This window comes from Procambarus clarkii, chromosome 30, assembly GCF_040958095.1.
Source record: "Procambarus clarkii isolate CNS0578487 chromosome 30, FALCON_Pclarkii_2.0, whole genome shotgun sequence".
In the NCBI taxonomy this organism is placed as follows: Eukaryota; Metazoa; Arthropoda; class Malacostraca; order Decapoda; family Cambaridae; genus Procambarus; species Procambarus clarkii.
Window position 1 is genome coordinate 19,203,041 of NC_091179.1, and position 21,090 is coordinate 19,224,130.

The 21,090-nt window shown below is 40.7% G+C and overlaps 1 protein-coding gene across 6 annotated transcripts in view; it reads right to left on the minus strand.

Annotated features, from left to right (window-relative positions):
- Positions 1–3,002: 3,002 nt before the first annotated feature.
- Positions 3,003–21,090, minus strand: part of Khc-73 (Kinesin heavy chain 73) — a 228,395-nt gene continuing 210,307 nt past the window's right edge. For 5 of the 6 annotated variants that reach the window (XM_069333999.1, XM_045753956.2, XM_045753958.2 and 2 more), the window contains 6 exons: positions 20,460–20,638; positions 19,065–19,199; positions 15,159–15,604; positions 14,819–14,998; positions 8,290–8,508; positions 3,039–3,286 (listed from right to left, as the gene is read on the minus strand). In XM_069333999.1, the coding sequence (XP_069190100.1) occupies positions 3,186–3,286; positions 8,290–8,508; positions 14,819–14,998; positions 15,159–15,604; positions 19,065–19,199; positions 20,460–20,638 (1,260 nt within the window). In that variant the 3' untranslated portion in view covers positions 3,039–3,185. Of the gene's footprint in view, positions 3,287–8,289; positions 8,509–14,818; positions 14,999–15,158; positions 15,605–19,064; positions 19,200–20,459; positions 20,639–21,090 lie in introns of all 6 variants that reach the window. The other variant, XM_069334000.1, reaches the window with a different exon arrangement.

Sequence of the window (21,090 nt, forward strand, 5' to 3'; positions counted from 1 at the left end):
ACCGACACACAACCCCCACCCCCCACCCCAAACCCATACACACACACACACACACTCTCAAAGGTCACGTGGTTCACAGTTCACTTCAACACCCATATATCGCTTCCTGCCTGCCTGCCTCCTTCCCACCCTGCCAGCCTGCTTCCTTCCCAGCCTGCCTCCTTCCCAGCCTGCCTCCTTCCCAGCCTGCCTGCCTGCCTCCTTCCCAGCCTGCCAGCCTGCCTCCTTCCCAGCCTGCCTCCTTCCCAGCCTGCCTCCTTCCCAGCCTGCCTCCTTCCAAGCCTGCCTCCTTCCCAGCCTGCCTCCTTCCCAGCCTGCCAGCCTGCCTCCTTCCCAGCCTGCCAGCCTGCCTCCTTCCCAGCCTGCCAGCCTGCCTCCTTCCCAGCCTGCCAGCCTGCCTCCTTCCCAGCCTGCCAGCCTGCCTCCTTCCCAGCCTGCCAGCCTGCCTCCTTCCCAGCCTGCCAGCCTGCCTCCTTCCCAGCCTGCCAGCCTGCCTCCTTCCCAGCCTGCCAGCCTGCCTCCTTCCCAGCCTGCCTCCTTGCCAGCCTCCCAGCCTGCTTCCTTCCCAGCCTGCCTGCCTGCCTCCTTCCCAGCCTGCCTCCTTCCCAGCCTGCCAGCCTGCTTCCTTCCCAGCCTGCCTCCTTCCCAGCCTGCCAGCCTGCTTCCTTCCCAGCCTGCCTTCTTCCCAGCCTGCCTCCTTCCCAGCCTGCCTCCTTCCCAGCCTGCCAGCCTGCCAGCCAGCCTGCCAGCCAGCCTGCCTGCCAGCCTGCCTGCCTGCTTCCTTTCCAGCCAGCCTGCCTCCCCCCCTGCCATCATGCTAACGGGTAGTGTGTGTTAGGCTTATCTTCGGGAATGAGCCGGTCTCACCCCCACCACCAACAAACCACCCGCCCCCCTACATCCCATCTCTCAAGGTCACGCGGTTCAACCGCGTGACTACCACTCACTCCCTGCCTGCAAGCTAGCCTGCCTGCCTGCAAGCTAGCCTGCCTGCCTGCAAGCTAGCCTGCCTGCCTGCAAGCTAGCCTGCCTGCCTGCCTGCCTGTGCCTGCCTGCCTGCCTTTCCCTCCCTAATTCTCACTACTTCCATCCCTTCCTGCCTACCTCCTAGCATCTCTCCCTACCTCCCCCTCCCTCTTAGCATCTCTCCCTACCTCCTAACATCTCTCCCTACCTCCCCCTCCCTCCTAGCATCTCTCTCCCCCCCTCTCTCACTGATTCTCTCCCCCCCCCTCATTCATACTGCCTCCCACCTAAGTTCCATCGTCCATCCACCCACCAGTCAGCCATCACTGACGCAATGGGTGCATTTGGAGCCAACATGGTGCACAGATGTTTCTTGATTGTGCAGATATGTAAAACAAAAGCACAGAATGAACATTCCAGCCTTATGGCAATTCAAAATAATAGGAATAATAGGCCGTGAATCTGTGAAGTCACAGTGGGCAAACTGGACCATCGCCCACCCACCACCACAAGCCGGCGTGACGCTTGGTGGACCCCTTCCTACCCGAACTTTGTTCGGGTAGCATGACTCCCCAACCCCAATCGGGAAACTGGAAGTTTCGGATAACTAAAGTTCGGAAACCAAGTGGTGCTCTGTATATATATATATATATATATATATATGTATATGTATATATATATATATATATATATATATATATATATATATATATATATGTATGTATGTATGTATGTATGTATGTATGTATGTATGTATGTATGTATGTATGTATGTGTGTGTGTGTGTGTGTGTGTGTGTGTATATCATGAAAATAAACACGTGATTAAGAATGTGACAATGTCAGACCACGGAGGAAAAATGAAACAGGAAATTTCCTTAAGTACTTTCGTATATTAAATACATCTTCAGAAGGTCATTTTACAAGTAAGGTGAGGTACAATACTTGTCCAAGTATTGTACCTCACCTTACTTCACCACTCCTTCCTGCCTATTTATACCCATCACTCGATCTGTAAAATGACCTTCTGAAGATGTATTTAATATACGAAAGTACTTAAGGAAATTTCCCGTTTCATTTTTCCTCCGTGGTCTGACATTGTCATATGTCATATATATATATATATATATATATATATATATATATATATATATATATATATATATATATATATATATATATATATATATATATTAATTTTTTTTAAATAAATAAAATGAGTGTGTATGTATATATTTGTATATATATTTTAATATTTACCATAAATAAGATGATCACAATTGGACTGGCATAAAAATAACTGTACAACTAAAGAATATGGCAACAAAATGACTGAAAATAGTTACAATTTTATATACAGATGAATTATGAAGACCTCACCAATCATCATTATTACTTACAACATTTTTTAAAAAATACTTGAAGTACTTGATCAAACAACGTTATTTTTTCCTGCAATAGTAGAATGAAATGACAGATGGACTATTAATGTTTAAAAATGAAAATACTGTTGCTACTTTTTTTTTTGGGGGGGGGGGGGAGGAGGATCAAGTTCTTCACATTTCACAGAAGCATCTATTCCTATGTTCCAAGACTTCTAAACACACAAAGCAAATGCTATATTTCACAATTCATACCACCAGTAAAAACATTTATGCTTTGCTATAATATTTGTCTTCATTACACTGTACATGGATTGGTATGAAATGGTATGAAGTCTATACATTCTGGACAAAACTGATTTCTAAAGGCAATGATTATTTCTTTCCAAACAAACAATGCCTTGGATTTGAAGTTATAAAAAAATATCCCCAAGTACAAAAATTTAATTTTGTATTAAAAGAAAAAGAACATTGGTGGGGTCCTATACTGGAAGTTCTTCAATCCTGAAACAAGTACAATATCTATTGCTACCATACAATAAGGATCTCACAATGGAGGGATAACAGGGACGTATTTGCGGGATAACACTTGATGGAAGGTAGGGTGGGGCTTCTATCATGGTTGTGCTTGCTTTAAATTTCTTCCCCTTACCAATTTTTTGTTTTAATTTTCTTTTAGTAATTTCCCAAACAACCAGCTTTTAACAGTAATAACAACATGACCACAAGCCAAAACTTGTATTTGGTATGCTCTACTGTACTTCAGTTGACACAATTCATAGAGTGCACTCAATAACAGCCTTAGTTCTGGAGCAAGTTTCTGGATATGGATTTCATGTTACTTTCTATTGCGAGAAAACATAGATTTTGAGCGGTCAGACATTGAAGAGAGACCTTCAGCTCGGCTCTTTGATCGTCTCATGGTGTTGAGACAGTCACCTGAAAAATTGTAATCTGTAGGTAAATATAGCCAGTGTTTTAAAATACTTTACAAACGAATGAGGAGAAAAATGTCATGGTGATAAATGCATATTTGTAAGATCATCATAATCTTTTATATATAACAGCATTCATAAAGCAAGCATTGTATGTCGTGAAATGCTCTTTTTCTAGAGGGGGCGAAATGGTGGCTGCCTGAAGCCCCCCACTGTTAAGTCGCATCAGCCTTAGGAGTCCAGCATGGCGTATTGGGGACTAAAGCCTGAATCTGGTTCCCTCACAGAGGGAATTATTACAATCATCCTCATTAAAAAAAGTATAAAAAAAAGCATTTGATGTATTTTAACACCAATTTCTGGGTGAGCCCTAGAGGTTCCCTGAAGCTGTAAGTAATTACCTATGCGCAGTTAAAGGATGAGAGCTACGCTCGTGGTGTCCCTTCTTCCCAGTACCCTGTCATAAAATCTTTTGGAACTTCTGATGGTTTTGGCCTCTACCACCGTCTATACAGTAGTTTGTTTCAATTGTCTACCACTCTACAAAGGAAAACTTTCTATTATTTTTTAGCACTTTTGTTTCCTTAGCTTGAATCCATGTTCTTTTGTTTGTGAGGTTGCTGGTTTCAGGAATTCCTGTTAGTATTTTGTAAGTAGTGATCATATCACCTCTTTTTCTTCTATCTTCTTGTTTTTGCATGTTTAACGCCTCCACTCTCTCCTCATAACTCTTGTTTTTCAGTTCCGGAAGTCATTTTGTAGCATGTCACTGCACCTTTCCAGTTTATTTATGTGCTTCTTGAGATTTGCACCATACAACTACTGCATATTTTGGTCTCACAAAAGTCATGAACAGTTTCTTTAGTGTTTCACCATCCATATTCAAGCAAGTCTGAAGTTGGAAAGTGATGCATATGCTCCTCTCACATACCATACTACCAAACCATATTATGGCACACAAGTGCCATACTACTGGAGTGTCATCAGTCGTGGAGTTCGTGGTTTGCCTACCGGGGACCACGAACCAGAACCTGGCATATCAAAACAAACCACTGCATGGTTTAATATAAGACACAAAACCACAATATCAAAAGATCTTTACTAAAAGGAAACAAACCAACCAAAACTTCATCAAACCAGCCCCCTGTCAGTTAGCTTCATCTCCCCCCCTCGTTGGGGGGGAGGGGGGGGCGCCGGCCCGGGTCAGCCAGGCCGTCACTTGTCAGTTCAGGGATGAAGAAAATCGGCCGACCATAGTGGGGAGGGTGTCGGAGAGCCTCCAGGGCTCACTCAGAAATTGGCATTTCATTACATTCAACACTGGTTTTCTGGGGGAAGCCCTGTCGGCTCCTGGAAGCTAACTATCCACAGAGCAAGGAAAACGGGACTTACCAAGGAGTTGGAAGTACAGGTACCACAGGTAACAACTCAAAGGCAAGACCGATAAGCATGACAGACACCCCAGGGAAACACAAGGTCACAGAGAACCCAGTAACGATGACAAGCTGCCTAACCCTGGCCGCCCACAAAAAACCTCATGAAATATTGCCTGAATATCTGCCCAAAACACAAATGAAGACAGCCAACAGAACGGCAAACACACACAAACACGAGCACAAATTTTTCCAAATGTCGGTAAGGAGAGAGGCAGAGAGGAACTTTGAGAACAGTATAGCAGACAGATGTAAATCAGATCTAGGCCTTTTCTATAAATTCATTAAAAGTAAGCTGCAGGTAAAGGATAATATTCAGAGGTTGAAAATGGGGGACAGATACACAGAAAATGAAAAGGAAATGTGTGAAACATTAAACGAAAAGTTCCAAGGTGTGTTTGTACAAAATGAGATCTTCAGAGAACCAGACACAATAAGAATTCCAGAGAACAACATAAAGTGTATAGAGGTGTCTAGAGACGAAGTGGAAAATATGCTAAAGGAGCTAAGTAAGAACAAAGCAGCTGGTCCAGATGGAGTTTCACCATGGGTTCTGAGAGAATGTGCACCTGAGCTCAGCATTCCATTTCACCTGATCTTTCAGGCATCCCTGTGTACAGGAATCGTAGCAGACGTGTGGAAAAAGGCTAACAGTTCTAATCTACAAAAGTGGCATTAGGGAAGACCCCCCTCAATTGTAGACCTGTATCATTGACAAGTGTAATAGTGAAAATATTGGAAAAATAATAAAAACTAAATGGGTAGAACACCTGGAGAGAAATGATATAATATCAGACAGACAGTATGGTTTTCGATCTGGAAGATCCTGTGTATCGAATTTACTCAGTTTCTATAATCGAGCCACAGAGATTTTACAGGAAAGAGATGGTTGGGTTGACTGCATCTATCTGGACCTAAAAAAGGCTTTCGACAGCGTTCCACATAAGAGGTTGTTCTGGAAACTGGAAAATATTGGAGGGGTAACAGGTAAGCTTCTAACATGGATGAAAGATTTTCTGACCGATAGAAAAATGAGGGCAGTAATCAGAGGCAATGTATCAGACTGGAGAAATGTCACAAGTCGAGTACCACAGGGTTCAGTTTTTGCACCAGTGATGTTCATTGTCTACATAAATGATCTACCAGTTGGTGTACAGAATTATATGAACAGGTTTGCTGATGATGCTAAGATAATAGGAAGGGTAAGAAACTTAGATGATTGCCAGGCCCTTCAAGAAGACCTGGACAAAATAAGTATATGGAGCACCACTTGTCAAATGGAATTTAATGTGAGTAAATGCCATGTTATGGAATGCGGAATAGGAGAACATAGACCCCACACAACCTATAAATTATGTAAGAAATCTTTAAAGAATTCTGATAAAGAAAGAGATCTAGGGATGCTTCTAGATAGAAAACTATCACCTGAGGACCACATAAAGAACATTGTGCAAGGAGCCTATGCCACACTTTCTAACTTCAGAATTGTTTTTAAATACATGGATGGCGAAATACTAAAGAAATTGGTCACGACTTTTGTTAGGCCAAAGCTAGAATATGCAGCGGTTGTGTGGTGCCCATATCCTAAGAAGCACATCAACAAACTGGAAAAGGTGCAAAGACATGCTACTAAGTGGCTCCCAGAACTGAAGGGCAAGAGCTACGAAGAGAGGTTAGAGGCATTAAATATGCCAAAACTAGAAGACAAGAAAAAGAGGTGATATGATCACTACATACAAAATAGTAACAGGAATTGATAAAATCGATAGGGAAGACTTCCTGAGAGCTGGAACTTTAAGAACAAGAGGTCAGATTTAAACTAGCTAAACACAGATGCCGAAGAAATATAAGAAAATTCACTATCGCAAACAGTGGTAGACGGTTGGAACACGTTAGGTGAGAAGGTGGTGGAGGCAAAGACCATCAGTAGTTTCAAAGTGTTATATGACAGAGTGCTGGGAAGACGGGACACCACGAGCATAGCTCTCATCCTATAACTACACTTAGGTATTTACAGTAGAACAACACTGCTATAGACACCACTGCTCAAAAGGATAGAGCCAGAGTCGATCAACTATCACCAAACACAACAGCTTGTAAACCGGGATTGGGTAGCCAGCGCGGGAGGTCTTGTACATCCCCTTCCCCTCCCAGGGAGGAGAGAGTTATGCAGACAGCGGCGCAGCGGCTGTGGTGACATAGTGCTTTTTTGCTTGTTTTCGATTGGGAAGTTCTGCTTGCTAGTTCGGCTTTCAGTTTGCAATTTTTAAACAACTCTAGTTTATCTTGGAATTCCAACCTTTCTGGGTGCCTGACCTGATAGATGGCCGACATAGACTGCTTCCAATTACATGAGGTAACTTGGCCGACTTTAGGCTTTGCTGTGTGGAGTCATGCCGGGCTTTTAGACCTTATATGCATATACCCCTGTGGAGAATTCTATTGCGAACACAGTGATACCAAAATGAATGACATAGCACAAGAATTAAGGTGGGAAAACTGATATGAGTATACACATTTTGGTGTCGCCGCACGTTCGCCCAAACCGTCGGGAGCAGACTTCACAGTTTGCGGCGTGCCCGAACCGCGCGCAATAGTGTTAAAGATCTTCTAGCCATAATCACTTCTTGTAGACACTTTCATTGTGATATGGCTTGTTTATCACACTCAAATCTCAAAACACAATGGAGCTCTTCAGCTCTCACAGGTGTGGACCGAGTGCTACCCGCCAAACACACACCGAAACTACGACGTTGATACAACGTTGGAACAAGTTTTAACACATCCTAACCAGTTATAACAACCAATATAGCAAGTTGTAACAACGTTCTAATACGTCATAAACACATTAAGCCAAGATGTAACAACTTTATTACAAGTTGTAACAAGCGGAAAATAGAGAGGGTTTCGGTTTGTGTTTCCAGGGTACATCCTTCCAACATCCATAGGCTTGATATTCAAGGGTCAGACTTGCATGCATTTTCAATTTGAGTTGCGGACTTTATAATGCAAAACATCATGAGGAGAAAGCTCTGGGAAGATACTTAGAAGTTTGCCTCAGAAATAGAGCATCAAGTGTATTGTAATTAAATGCCCTTTTCTTGGGGTCCCTTATTGGATTCCTCTTTCAAGTCCCCTTTTTTTCCCTACTAAACCATTCATTCTCAGGGTTTGCAGAGGCTTGAACAAGCTGGGGTATGCTGGACACAAGTTGACTATTGCTGCCATTTCATGGCATGAAGTAGCAGCAGCAGGGTGATATTTTGATAATTTGGGATAACTTTAAGCTTTGATATTCATTTGTACCAAATATTTCCCTATTACTGTTTAAGTTTTGTGACATTTCAGTCATTTTGCCACAATGCGATAGCACGATTCTAGTCACCGCTCTTGGTAGGTCATGAGATGATACCGAGGGCCCCAAGAGAGGGACCTTTCATTATATTTAACAATTATATTTTCCTGCTAATAAATCATGCAGTAGATAATGTATTTTATAACTTTAAATTTACTAAGAATACTTTAAACTACAAATACCACTGTAAACTAAAATAAAAATGCTAAATTTGATTACTTTTGCTGGTGCCTTTTCTAATGCCCACATCACTGAGTCTCTCTGCAGTGGATCGCGAACGCTTCATATCACCCAATCCACCTTCTGTGCCATTACTTCGTGCAAGTCTCATAGCACGCCCTCTTCGATCCAAAAGTAGTTTCTCTGGCTTGACAAACATGCCGCATTTTGGACGAGAGGCAAAATATCGAACACCATTTACTGAACCATCATTTTTGCCTGTGAAAAGAGCAGTATTATTATTATTATTATTATATCTATATCTATCTATTCTATATATCTATATCTATCTATTCTATATATCTATATTCATCTGTTCTATATATCTATATCCATTATTCTATATATCTATATCCATCTATTCTATATATATCTAAAGAAAATGTCTGTTAGAGGTTGGAGGCAGCCTCATTTATCGCAAGTGTCACAGGGTGAAAGGGGTCGGTGCAGTACCTCCAGAAGGGGCCACGGCTCCAATACCCCTCTTTCATGAAGTTTTTAGAAGTTTTATATTCATAGTCCACAGACTATAGCATTTAAATAACAGATGATAGATTTGAATTCTAAAGGCATCCACTGATGCAGATAGTGTGTAAGGAAAACGGTTAGTGATGGGCAAGATGGCATGCGTGTGTTGGGAGGGAGGTAAAGGGATGGAAAGGAACATCAGGGTGGTATAGTGAGGGAGGTGGAGGATGTACAATATGTGGAGAGAGAGAGAAGGAAGGGAGGAATTATCAGGGGAAAGTGCCAAGCCATTACGACTACAGTATACAGCACTTTGTAGGGATCAGGAAAAGGAGTTGAGATGGGATGAGGGGAAGAAATGCTGCCCATCCACTTGGACAGTCAGGAATTGAATGGTGATCTGCATGAAGTGAGGCCGTCGCTCTACTATCCAGCCCAAGTGGTTGGGCTATTTGGAGAGGGAGGTGAGGGAAGTTTGTGGAAAGAAGATGGTGGGTGTGGAGACTTGGGGAGAGGGGGTGTGTAGTGATGGGGGTGGGGTATGGAGAGGGGAATGTGGTGTGTGGAGACAAGGGTCATGATGTTTTAAGACAGGTGGAGAGAAGGGAGGATGGAGTGGGGAGACAGGGAAGGATAGTGTGTGGAAATGTCGTAGGGTGGTTTTTGGAGACATGAGAGGGTGGTGTGTGGAGATTTTGGGAAGAATGGTTTTTGGAGATGGGGGAATTTTGGAATTTTGGTGTGCATTTATTATTTGCACCTGTAGGATTGAGCTGTTAGCTACTGGACCCCACCATTCAAACTGTCAGTTGTCTACTGTACTGACTCCTGATCTATTTTCCTCTATCATATCCACTATATATTTCTCTCACACACCCATGTACCCTTTCATGCCCATGCCACCTCTTGGGTCGCCGAATCTTTATCAATCAATTACACATATACACACTATGCACTTTAAAAAAAAATAGATTAATACACTGAAGAGTCACACTGCTGCAGGCTCCAGGATAATTCAAATTATCTAAGTGTGGGGCGTAGGGTGAGGGTTGCACGTGATGTCCCAGAACACATGAAGGTGTAGGAAATTTGAAAATAAACTGAGATAAGAAATAAGTGTTGGTGAATGAAAAATCTTGGGTAGAAAAGTTGATCTTTCAAAACAGCAGACTGTCAACAAAGATGGTACTGTCCTCCCCACAGGGGAGGACAGTACCCCAGCAAGGGAATGTTTTGCAGGTTTCTCGCAACAAGATGTAATGAAAGGTGGTTATCTTGGCAAGTTAGTGATTATTGAGGACATGCTAAAGAATAATGAAGAAAAGGTTATTAAATTAGAACAAGAAAATGAAGGTCTCAAGATTGAGTTTTGTAATTTGAAAGGAAGTATTTTCCAGCAAGGTAAGGAAATTTGCAGCTTGACTGATAAGGTAAGGATGCAGGAGGAACACATCAAGGAACTAGTAAAGGAAAATGAGGCATGGAAAGTGAAGAGTAGGGAATTTGAAGAAACTAACAAGAAAATAGACTCATATGGTGAACAACTCTAAGGGAGCCTGAGGGCTAACATGGAGTAGATGCAAGTAGATGCAAGTAGATGCAACAAGAAACTTCATTGGCAACTCAAATAGAGGAGGCTAATAAAGAACTAGAAAAGTATAAAGAAGAAATAAGAGAGACATATGCACAAGTTGTAAAAGAGAGAGACACAATCAAGGAAATGTGTTTGGAAGTCAAAACCACAAATGGCCAAGAAGCAGAAGTTAGGCAAGCAATTAGGAAAAACTAGTTACCATCAGTAAATTAGTACAAAACACTGCAGATAGAAGTACTTTAACCCTTTAGGAACCCTGTGAGAGTGCACCAAAACTTCCACAAACACAATACATTTTTTTTGAATAATATCATCATGGTAAATGCTCCAGTTTTTCCTAATGGATCAACATCATACCATGAACAGAAAAAAAGTTAAAAAACAAAAATCACATTTTTAAATTAGTGATAAAAATCTTAAAATGTCCCCAATTGTTATTTTATTAGCAGTTAGTCTCAGAATGGCATATAATATTCATGTTTCTAGGACAAAATATTGTTTGAGAGTATAGTTTACTGTAAAACATTTTTTCAATGTGGCCATCCAAATACTGTATGTGCCAAATTTATATGTAAAAAATTATAACTCCATACGTTATGACTATATGACTAAAAATGTAGGAGATTATAGAACTAAAAACATTGCATATAATATTTAAAATTGGTGAGAATTGGTCAAAAATTGAATTTTTTATCGGGTCTCAAAGTTGAAATTCCTATTTGAGAGATAATTGAAGTTAAAGATACAGTGGTACCTCAGAGTACGAGCGCCCATGGTTACGAGTTTTTCGGGTTACGAGCAGGATTTGCTCGGAAAATTTGTATCGGGATACGAGCGTTACCTCAGGATACGAGGGTGTTGATACGTGTACGGGCCGATCTAGTGCGTGGTGGAATGGCGATCACCGCTCAGTTTACCAGTGCCTCAAGCCCAGTGACTATCCCACCTGAATTCTTCACAAGGATTTACTCTTTCTTTTTGGATTTTTTTCTATTTGACCATAAATCACATGTGAGGAGAACAATAGAGGAAAAGCAAGAGATCATTCAGAAGCATGAAAATGGTGCACATGTTGTTGAACTTTGTAGGCAGTACAACAAATCCACATCAATGATATGCACTATACTTGCCAAGAAAAAGGACATTATGAGTGCTAAAGTGGCAAAAGGCATATCAACAATCACAAAACAAAGACCACAAATACTTGAAGATGTGGAAAAATTGTTATTAATTTGGATACACGACAAGGAGTTAAAGGGTGATAGTGTTTCAGAGGCCATCATTTGTGCGAAAGCCAGGGTATTGCACGAAGACCTTGTAAAGAAAACCCCTGGAAGGAGTGATGCAGATACGAAAGAGTTTAAGGCAAGTAGGGGGATGGTTTGAGAAATTTAGAAAAAGAAGTGGTATTCATAGTGTTGTGAGGCATGGGGAGGCTGCCAGCTCAGACAAACCAGTGGCTGAAAGATTTATTGAAGAATTTAAAGAGTTTGCAGAGGCTGAAAGATATCTACCACAACAAGTGTTTAATTGTGATGAGACAGGATTGTTCTGGAAAAGATTGCCTAAGAGGACATATATTACCAAAGAGGAAAAATCATTGCCCGGACACAAGCCGGATAGGTAGCCAGACAAAGCCGAACAAAGATAGGTTTACGCTTATGCTGTGTTCAAATGCGAGTGGCGATTTGAAAATTAAACCCTTGCTTGTGTATCATTCTGAAAATCCAAGGGTTTTCAAACAGTATAAAGTGCAGAAAAACCAAATGTATGTAATGTGGAGGACTAATAATAAGGCATGGGTGACAAGGAGTTTTTTTTCGGAGTGGGTGACTGAAGTGGTGTGCCCTGCCATAGAAAAATATCCGCAGGAGAAACACTTGCTACTCAAGGCCCTGCTTCTCCTCGACAATGCTCCTGCTCATCCTCCAGGCTTGGAAGATGAATTGTTGCACAGATACAGTAAATTTCTCACAGTAAAGTTCCTTCCTCCTAACACCACTCCTCTAATTCAGCCTATGGACCAGAAAATCATAGAGAATTTTAAGAAACTTTATGAAAGGGCACTTTTCCGGAAATGTTTTGAAGTGACTGAAGCCACAAAACTCACCCTCAGAGAGTTCAGGAAACACCATTTTAACATTTGTAGTGCTTTAAAACTGACAAATCTTGGCAAGAAGTGACTCAAAGAACCCTGATCTCTGTCTGGAGAAAATTGTGACCTGAATGTGTGACAGAACTAGACTTTGAGGTATTTGAGCCTGTATATGATGTGCCTATTGTTGAGGAAATTGTTACTCTGGGCCGGCAAATGAGCTTGGAATTGAATGGTGCTGATGTGGAGGAGTTGGTGGAAGAACACAATGAAGAACTAACCACCGACGAACTCCAAGCCCTTCAATAGGAACAGCAAGGAGACACAGCTGAGGATGTTTCTCCAGTGGAGGAGGAGGAGGCAGAAGAGAATGTCCCTTCTGCAATCATTAAGAAGTGGTAACAGATGTAATTACCTAAGTGTAATTACCTAAGTGTAGTTACAGGATGAGAGCTACGCTCGTGGTGTCCCGTCTTCCCAGCACTCTTTGTCATATAACGCTTTGAAACTACTGACGGTCTTGGCCTCCACCACCTTCTCACTTAACTTGTTCCAACCGTCTACCACTCTATTTGCGAAGGTGAATTTTCTTATATTTCTTCGGCAACTGTGTTTAGCTAGTTTAAATCTATGGCCTCTTGTTCTTGAAGTTCCAGGTCTCAGGAAGTCTTCCCTGTCGATTTTATCAATTCCTGTTACTATTTTGTACGTAGTGATCATATCACCTCTTTTTCTTCTGTCTTCTAGTTTTGGCATATTTAATGCTTCTAACCTCTCCTCGTAGCTCTTGCCCTTCAGTTCTGGGAGCCACTTAGTAGCATGTCTTTGCACCTTTTCCAGTTTGTTGATGTGCTTCTTAAGATATGGGCACCACACAACAGCTGCATATTCTAGCTTTGGCCTAACAAAAGTCATGAACAATTTCTTTAGTATATCGCCATCCATGTATTTAAATGCAATTCTGAAGTTAGAAAGCATTGCATAGGCTCCTTGCACAATATTCTTAATGTGGTCCTCAGGTGATAGTTTTCTATCTAGAACCACTCCTAGATCTCTTTCTTTATCAGAATTCTTTAAAGATTTCTCACATAATATATAGGTTGTGTGGGGTCTATGTTCTCCTATTCCACATTCCATAACATGACATTTATTAACATTAAATTCCATTTGCCAAGTGGTGCTCCATATACTTATTTTGTCCAGGTCTTCTTGAAGGGCATGACAATCATCTAAATTTCTTATCCTTCCTATTATCTTAGCATCATCAGCAAACATGTTCATATAATTCTGTATACCAACTGGTAGATCATTTATGTACACAATAAACATCACTGGTGCAAGAACTGAACCCTGTGGTACTCCACTTGTGACATTTCTCCATTCCGATACATTGCCTCTGATTACTGCCCTCATTTTTCTAGATGTGGGAAGAAATGCAAACTTTTATTGAAACGACTCGCCCAGAGAAAGCTGTAGTAGGCCGTTGCATTAATCTTTTCAATGACAATGTGATGCCTCACTACAGACACCTTGCGGAGAAGGGAAAACAATCATCAATGGACTGCTTTGTTTTGAGAACATCGAGCAGTGAGCCACAACCAGGACCTAGTGGTATGCAGGCAAAATGTGCCAGAGAATGCACTCCAGAGAGGTCCTCACTGCCTGATGTTATAATGGAAGGGAACTCCCCTTTCAAACAGTAACACCTCTTCTCCTCCCCCCTCCTCACCATCTTCCATATGCCAACAGCAGTCCTCAGCAAGGGTAAGTAATAACTTGAACATAGTTTTATAGTGTGATTTCAATGAATTGGGTATAAAATTTAGTTTGAAGTGAGGTTTTTGGGTAGTCAGGAATGGATTAATCCATTTCCCATTATTTCTTATGGGGAAATTAGCTTCGGTTTACGAGTATTCGGGTTACGAGCCGTCCCCAGGAATGGATTAAACTCTTAAACCGAGGTACCTCTGTATTGACAATGAATATGTTAGTTCTAATTAATGTATTTTCCTATATGCTTTAATAAACATTGCTTGGCGTTCGTACAGTATGTATGTATGTATTGTATCTATGTATGTACTCTAGCGAGAATAAGATAATAATAATAATAATAATAATAATAATAATAATAATAATAATAATAATAATAATAACAATAATAATAATATTATTATTATTATTCAAAATATTATTATTATTGTTATAATTACTGTGCTATATGGAAGCAACCCTACAAGTTTCATAAGACAAGTTCAAAAGTTACTAGTTTCATGACTTTCTTTGGTTTCCTTGAATGCATCCTCATTTAACAAGTTTAAGGACATCTGTAATAAAGTTCTAACTGTAAACCTAATTTAAAATATGTGCCTCACCCATAGGAACATCTAGTTCAACTCCAATCCAGGTCCCTAGTGCAAATTCAGTGTGGCCAATGTAGGCAATGACTCCTGAATAGTTGTAGGGTCGGATTTGGATACTCTCTCCAACCTCACACCAGTCTGGTAATGATGCCAGTGGCTTGTTGATGACAGATGGAGTTTTCTCTGCATCATCTAATGGATATATATATATATATATAAATGTTAAATGCACGTTTAAAGAAGAAATATCAAAACCTATTTCAGAGTTGTTTTTTGGTGCTGTATCACATAATTATACAGAATTTTAATTCAATGTTTTGACAAGAAAATGATAAAATTGATTCTCTCTTACCAACACACTCAGATGATGATGCTCCATTCATTGTATGATAATCAGTTATTGCTGAATGAGACTGGGTGAGAGGGAAAGACATACGATGAGCAGGATTCCTCTTGTTAGAATTGCTGTGCCTCATCACAACTTCTGAACTAGTATTAACTGACAATGATGAGGTAGACGAGGAAGAGGACAGTGCAGGAGAAATTGGACTCACTGATTTTGTAGGAGTAGAGCTTATTATTTTGGAGGAATTAGTGATACATGGAATATTACTAGAATTCAATATTTGAGTCGTTGAATTTTCCTTATTTTCTTCATCATCAAATAATTTCAAGTTATTTTCAGACTGTGTGTGACTATTGTTGATATGAGAAGTTTCTGAAGATTCATTAAAACGAAGACTCTCAAATTGTTGATTGATTACTGTTCTTGTATCACTGGAGTCACTTTCTCCAGAACTGAAATTACATGTATACATTTAATATATGAAGGCAATGTTGCAGTGAAGAAACATGAGTACTTTTAAGTGAAATAAAAGCAATACTGAAAACCACACTGAATAATTGTGCACATAAAATGGTAACAGAGGTATCTGATACAAAAAGGAACATCTGAAGCTTGTGGAGTGGTATCCAAGTACTGAAGCTATTTATTGTTTTGTGATGTATTTAAGAACAAATTATGTAAACATTTTTGGATTCCAACATTGTTAAAACGCATCATCTGTACCCTGACAGTAAATGTTTCGATGACACGGACATGCGTCATCTGATATTTATAGACATTCACATATTCATTGCTTTCACATGTAATCTATTATAAATACAACTCTCATTTTATATTTATTCTCTTGAGGCTAATTTACGAACATTTTGATAACAAATTTATAGTTATAACCCCAAAAAACCAACGTCGAATGTAATGACCTAGCATTATGATACAGCACCTATGAGGATGATACAGCGAGTGTATCCAGTAGTAGCTCTGAGCGTCACCCTTGCCCACCTATACCATCTCCAATTTTTAGATAGGATACATAGATGAATCGTTTTCTGGGTTCAGTGATGATGCATCTGATAAAAGTAGCATAGATGAACAGTGTTAGCGGCTTCCATGGTCGTGCTTTCCATAGATATTTTCAAGAATAGCTGAATCTCTTCCAGAATGCTTGAATTTCTTACAGATTGACTGACACTCTTCGAGGACAGCTGAATCTCTTCCATTGTGGGACCTTACAAAGCGATCTTTTCAAGGCTACCTTACAAACTGATCTTTTCCTATAATCTTTTCAAGACTACCTTATGCTTTACAAGCTTGGCTATATACCACCTACAAGTACTAAAGCTAAGGGTGTACGCGAGTGCATTATTTGCAAGCACACAGAACGAAGAAACGGGAAGCGAAAATCTATCTGTACCTGGTGCAATGAGAGCGAAGTCACACTGTACCAAGGACTACTTCATTGATTATTACTCACTTCCGAAGTACTGAGTGTATAATACAGTGTGTTACTGTGTAAATAGTGTGTGAAACTGTATATATTGTAATTTTAGTGAATTTTTAACAAGTAATATTGCGACAATAAACATTTATTGTGGACACATTACTGACAAATGTATCACAGTTCCAGAGAACATTAGGAACGTTCTACTGTATACATATTGTAAAGGACACAAATATGCATCATATACGATAGAAAAACAAATAAAACCACATCAGAAATTACATAGAACAAATAATTGAAAATATATTTGTGGCAACTCGCAGTGCTTGAATGGCCCGTGCCACCGAGTGTCTGTACACTGACAATGTACCTTACATTGTCAGTGTACAGAATGTGCCCCTTGATCAGCAGTGGTTCCATTAGCGTTTTCACTACACTGCCAGAAAACCAGAGAGGATCCTCTGAGGGTATGTCTACGTCTGTACCAGAATATATCATATCGATCACCATTCCGGTTTCACATTCGCACAGTACAAAAAATTTGAGGCCAAAATGGTGCCATTTCGATGGGATGTACTGTTTGAAGAGAAGACGTCTCTTGAAAAGAACTAGGGATTCATCAATGACAACATTCTGTCCAGGTACAAAGTAATCACGAAATTTCCCTCCGAGATCATTGAACACTTTTCACACTCTCCAAAGTCGATTATTTCTATAAAAATTTTAAAGGTTTTCAAAGTGTAGGCACCGTAGTAGTAGCAGAAACCTGTCTCGTGACATGTACTTGCTGAACACAGGTGATGGAATGGCAGCTTCTTTGTTCCAATAATCCTGTATAATTTGCTTCTCCGAATGTTTTTGGAGCATACATAGAGCAAAGAACACATACAGCTCAGCCACAATGGTGTCCTTCCAACATATCATACGTGAAGCCTGTAATATTCCTCCTTCAATAAATTCCCCTGCATATCTGTTGGTTTCGGCAACAAGATGTTGCATGAACTGCTCGTTAAAATATGCACGAAAATATTCCATTCCATCATGTCTTCACCTGTGTACAGGAACATGGGTGCAACCCCCACATCACTCATCAAATTGAGGTTTGTGTGGTACAAAAATATCACAGTCCTCCCACACAAATTCAGCCGTTCTCCTATTAGCACCGCGACGATTGACTCCACTATGGGTGCGTTTTCTTGCACTAAATCTCCTATGGGGAGGAGTTGGAGGTCTTCTATCTTGTCTACTAGTAGGGCGAGCAGGGAAAGTAGATGTAGAGGCAACACTGTCATCAGTGTTGTTGTGACATGGCAGCGCTTGGCAGGGCGACCTGCTGAGACAGCAGATTTGTGCCTGGTAACACCGCCACAACGGTAGCTGCTAGCCCTTGCCTCATCTATGCTACTTGTATCAGAAGCAGCGTCACTAAACAGAAAATGACTCAATAGTATCACTTTCGTCAAATATGGGAGATGGAGGTGGTGGTGGAGATAATACTGGCAAGGGCGATGACTTGTGACGCTTCACTGTACGTGCAGCTCGCCCTGAACGATACACACTCACTGTATCGTCTTCATCTGTATCTGTTTCACTTTCACTGGACCCTTGTGTTATGTCTCTATCAACCCTTGGGTCATCAATATAATATTCCACTTCATCTTCAAACAATAAACTGTTTATCTCCCCTGGAGAAAGCGGTTTTGCAACAGCACATCCCACAGGCAACTGGGAGCTGGAGGCGCGTGCATCGGCCATGGTTGCTCGATCAAAACTGAGGCTACCCTCAGGCCTGGGGCATTCTAAGATTTTTTTTCAAAATGGCCGCCGCTCACTGACGGCCTCAGGCATCCATCTCGTACACAACCAACCGTGCACACGTTTTGAATTAGTACCAAAAAATAAAAAAGTGACTGAGAATACTCAGCTGGCGCAGTTAAGGGGTTAAACACCTGTGGAAAGTGTACGCTGAGCAACCGCAGTGCACCCCACCAGCCAAAAACACCCCCAAACCCCAGGCAAAACAGAAAGCCCAAGACCCCTGGCTTACCTTAAGGGTGAGGACCACCCCAAGGAAGGAGGCCTCTCCACAGAAAATAACTTAGAGAATGTAAAAGGAGTATGAACAATTTATGCATTGCTGAATAGGGCCTTTTGAGGCCTAAAATGTTTAATGTTGGTTACACTCTGAGCGGGTGGACCATGATAGCAATACTGTAGTTATTATTGCTTTTGTTACAAAAAATGTAATGGGTAGCCAATACAAACTGTTTAGCAATTGTTATATGCAGTACTTTATCGACTCTAGTAATCACTGTATATGCAGAGAAAAATTATTTTTGGGCAAATATCAAAATATATACTATACATGGAGTTAAATAAAATTAAATAAATTCTATCTAATGTATAATGCATGTTTTATCCTTAATCAAGCTTAATGTTTATGTGAAAAAATATGTTTGGATATACAATAATACCTAATTGTGGACAGATCCATGGTGGTATGATTTGTAGGGAGGTCTTTATCTGGGGTTTCATCAACACTGACACTGCGCACAGAGAGAGAATCTTCACTCAAGGTTGTTGATGATACTGCACCGGAGCCATACCCACTGAAGATCAAAGAGAAAACACAAGAGATCAACTCTTTTGATATGACATTATTCAGAATGCAATACTAATTTTAATGGTTGCTAAAAATACTATGAATAGCACTGTAAAGGTTTAATTTACATAATTAATTGTTATCAATGTATCTTAAAAACTGTTCCTGTGAAAACTCCTCATCCTTAACCTCTGCACTGCACAGAGTGCTTTAAGGTGCTGGATCAAGGGGTGTGCAGGGCACCATAAGGCGATTGTAGGTATATTGTAGGATTCAAACCTGGCGCATGGTCACTTGAGTACAAGATGGAAGCCTGAGGCCTCCAGTGAGTGTTCACTATTTTGAAAAAAATCCCAGCATGCCTCACAGCTGTGGGAAGGTTCACTTTCAAGGTAGCAACCATGTCTGATGCATCCACATCCAGCTCCCGGTTCCCAATCAGTTGCATTGCTGAGAAACAACTCTCAGATGTGGAAATACAGGACATATTGTTTGATGATGATGACCCTATCAGTGATATTGAAGACTACATTTCGGATAAAGACCTAACACGGGCATCTGATACTAGTGATAAGGACATTGAGATGAACGATGTGGAGTGTCTGTGCAACCCGCTCTCGCACTTTCTTACAGTCAATATTGACTTATTAAATACATGCATAGGTGACATACTAAACATACTAGTTTACCTTGAAAAGCTTCATAGAACACACCGACCTTACCTAATCTTCTAAGTATGTTAAGATAAGCATCTTATTGCTTCGTAATTACAATTATTACTTAACCTATACCTATAATAGGTATAGGTTAAGTAATACACTCAGGCTCTTCTATAATACTTTCATGGCTAAATAATACAGGTTATATATATATTTTGACATTATTAGGCGATGCTGTGGTCACATACTGAACAGCAGTGCTGTGCGCTCATGCTGCAAGCGCCAGCCTTGATTGCTCACTCAATACTGAAGCTCTCAGACCCGGGAATGTGGACCACTATATTTTTTAAAGATGGCGTCTGTTTACAAGAGCCCTGAGGAAGCTGATGTGAACCCCATGTAGCCGCAGGAGTTTTGAATGGAACATGAAAAATACAAATACCCGGAGGCACGTAGCGCACCCCAGACGTGGGCCTGCAGGCACGTTGTGCAGTTAAAGGGCTAATACAGTGTACACAATTAGTCAACCTATTTATCTTCTGCACTGGTATGTGTTTTTACAATGTCCATGATATTCCACTTTCCAGCTCAAAGTTAGCAAGTTTTACCTCGATACTGTAGATGGTGTCCCAGCTTTTGTGGCAGAAACTTCATTAAGGGAATCTAATGTACGACTCTGAGAAAGCTGCAGTCGGCCACCAGCCAAACCAGCACTTCTGTATGAAGCAAAATCACTAAAGTCTTCTTCTCCATTGGTATATCCTGAAGATCCATTTGCAATACAATTCTGAAAGTCAAAATTTTGACATTCATGGAAAAGGTTAAACTCCTTAATATTTGAATTACTTTCTTTATAAATTTTTTATAGTGAGAGTCATAGTGAGAATGTCATCAAATAACAGTAGCATGCCTAGCAACTTATTATAATACAGTATCCACTCGATTTAACGGCTTACATGGGACGGTACCCAGGTCATTAAATCCAAGGCTCCACTAAATCCAGAGGTATTAAAATGTTGATAACTTTTAAGTCATATTTGGGAGAGCAATAGGATTGATGGGTGATGGGCAGGATGGCTGGTTGGCTGATTTGTAGGTGGAATAAGTGGGTGGGCAGGCAGGTGAGCTGGCTGGCTGGCAGGCAGGCGGACAGGTGGGAGTGGTGATAGGTTGGCAGGTGGGCTGGGAGGTGGGTGGATAATTACCTAAGAGTAATTACTTAAGTGTAATTACCAAAGT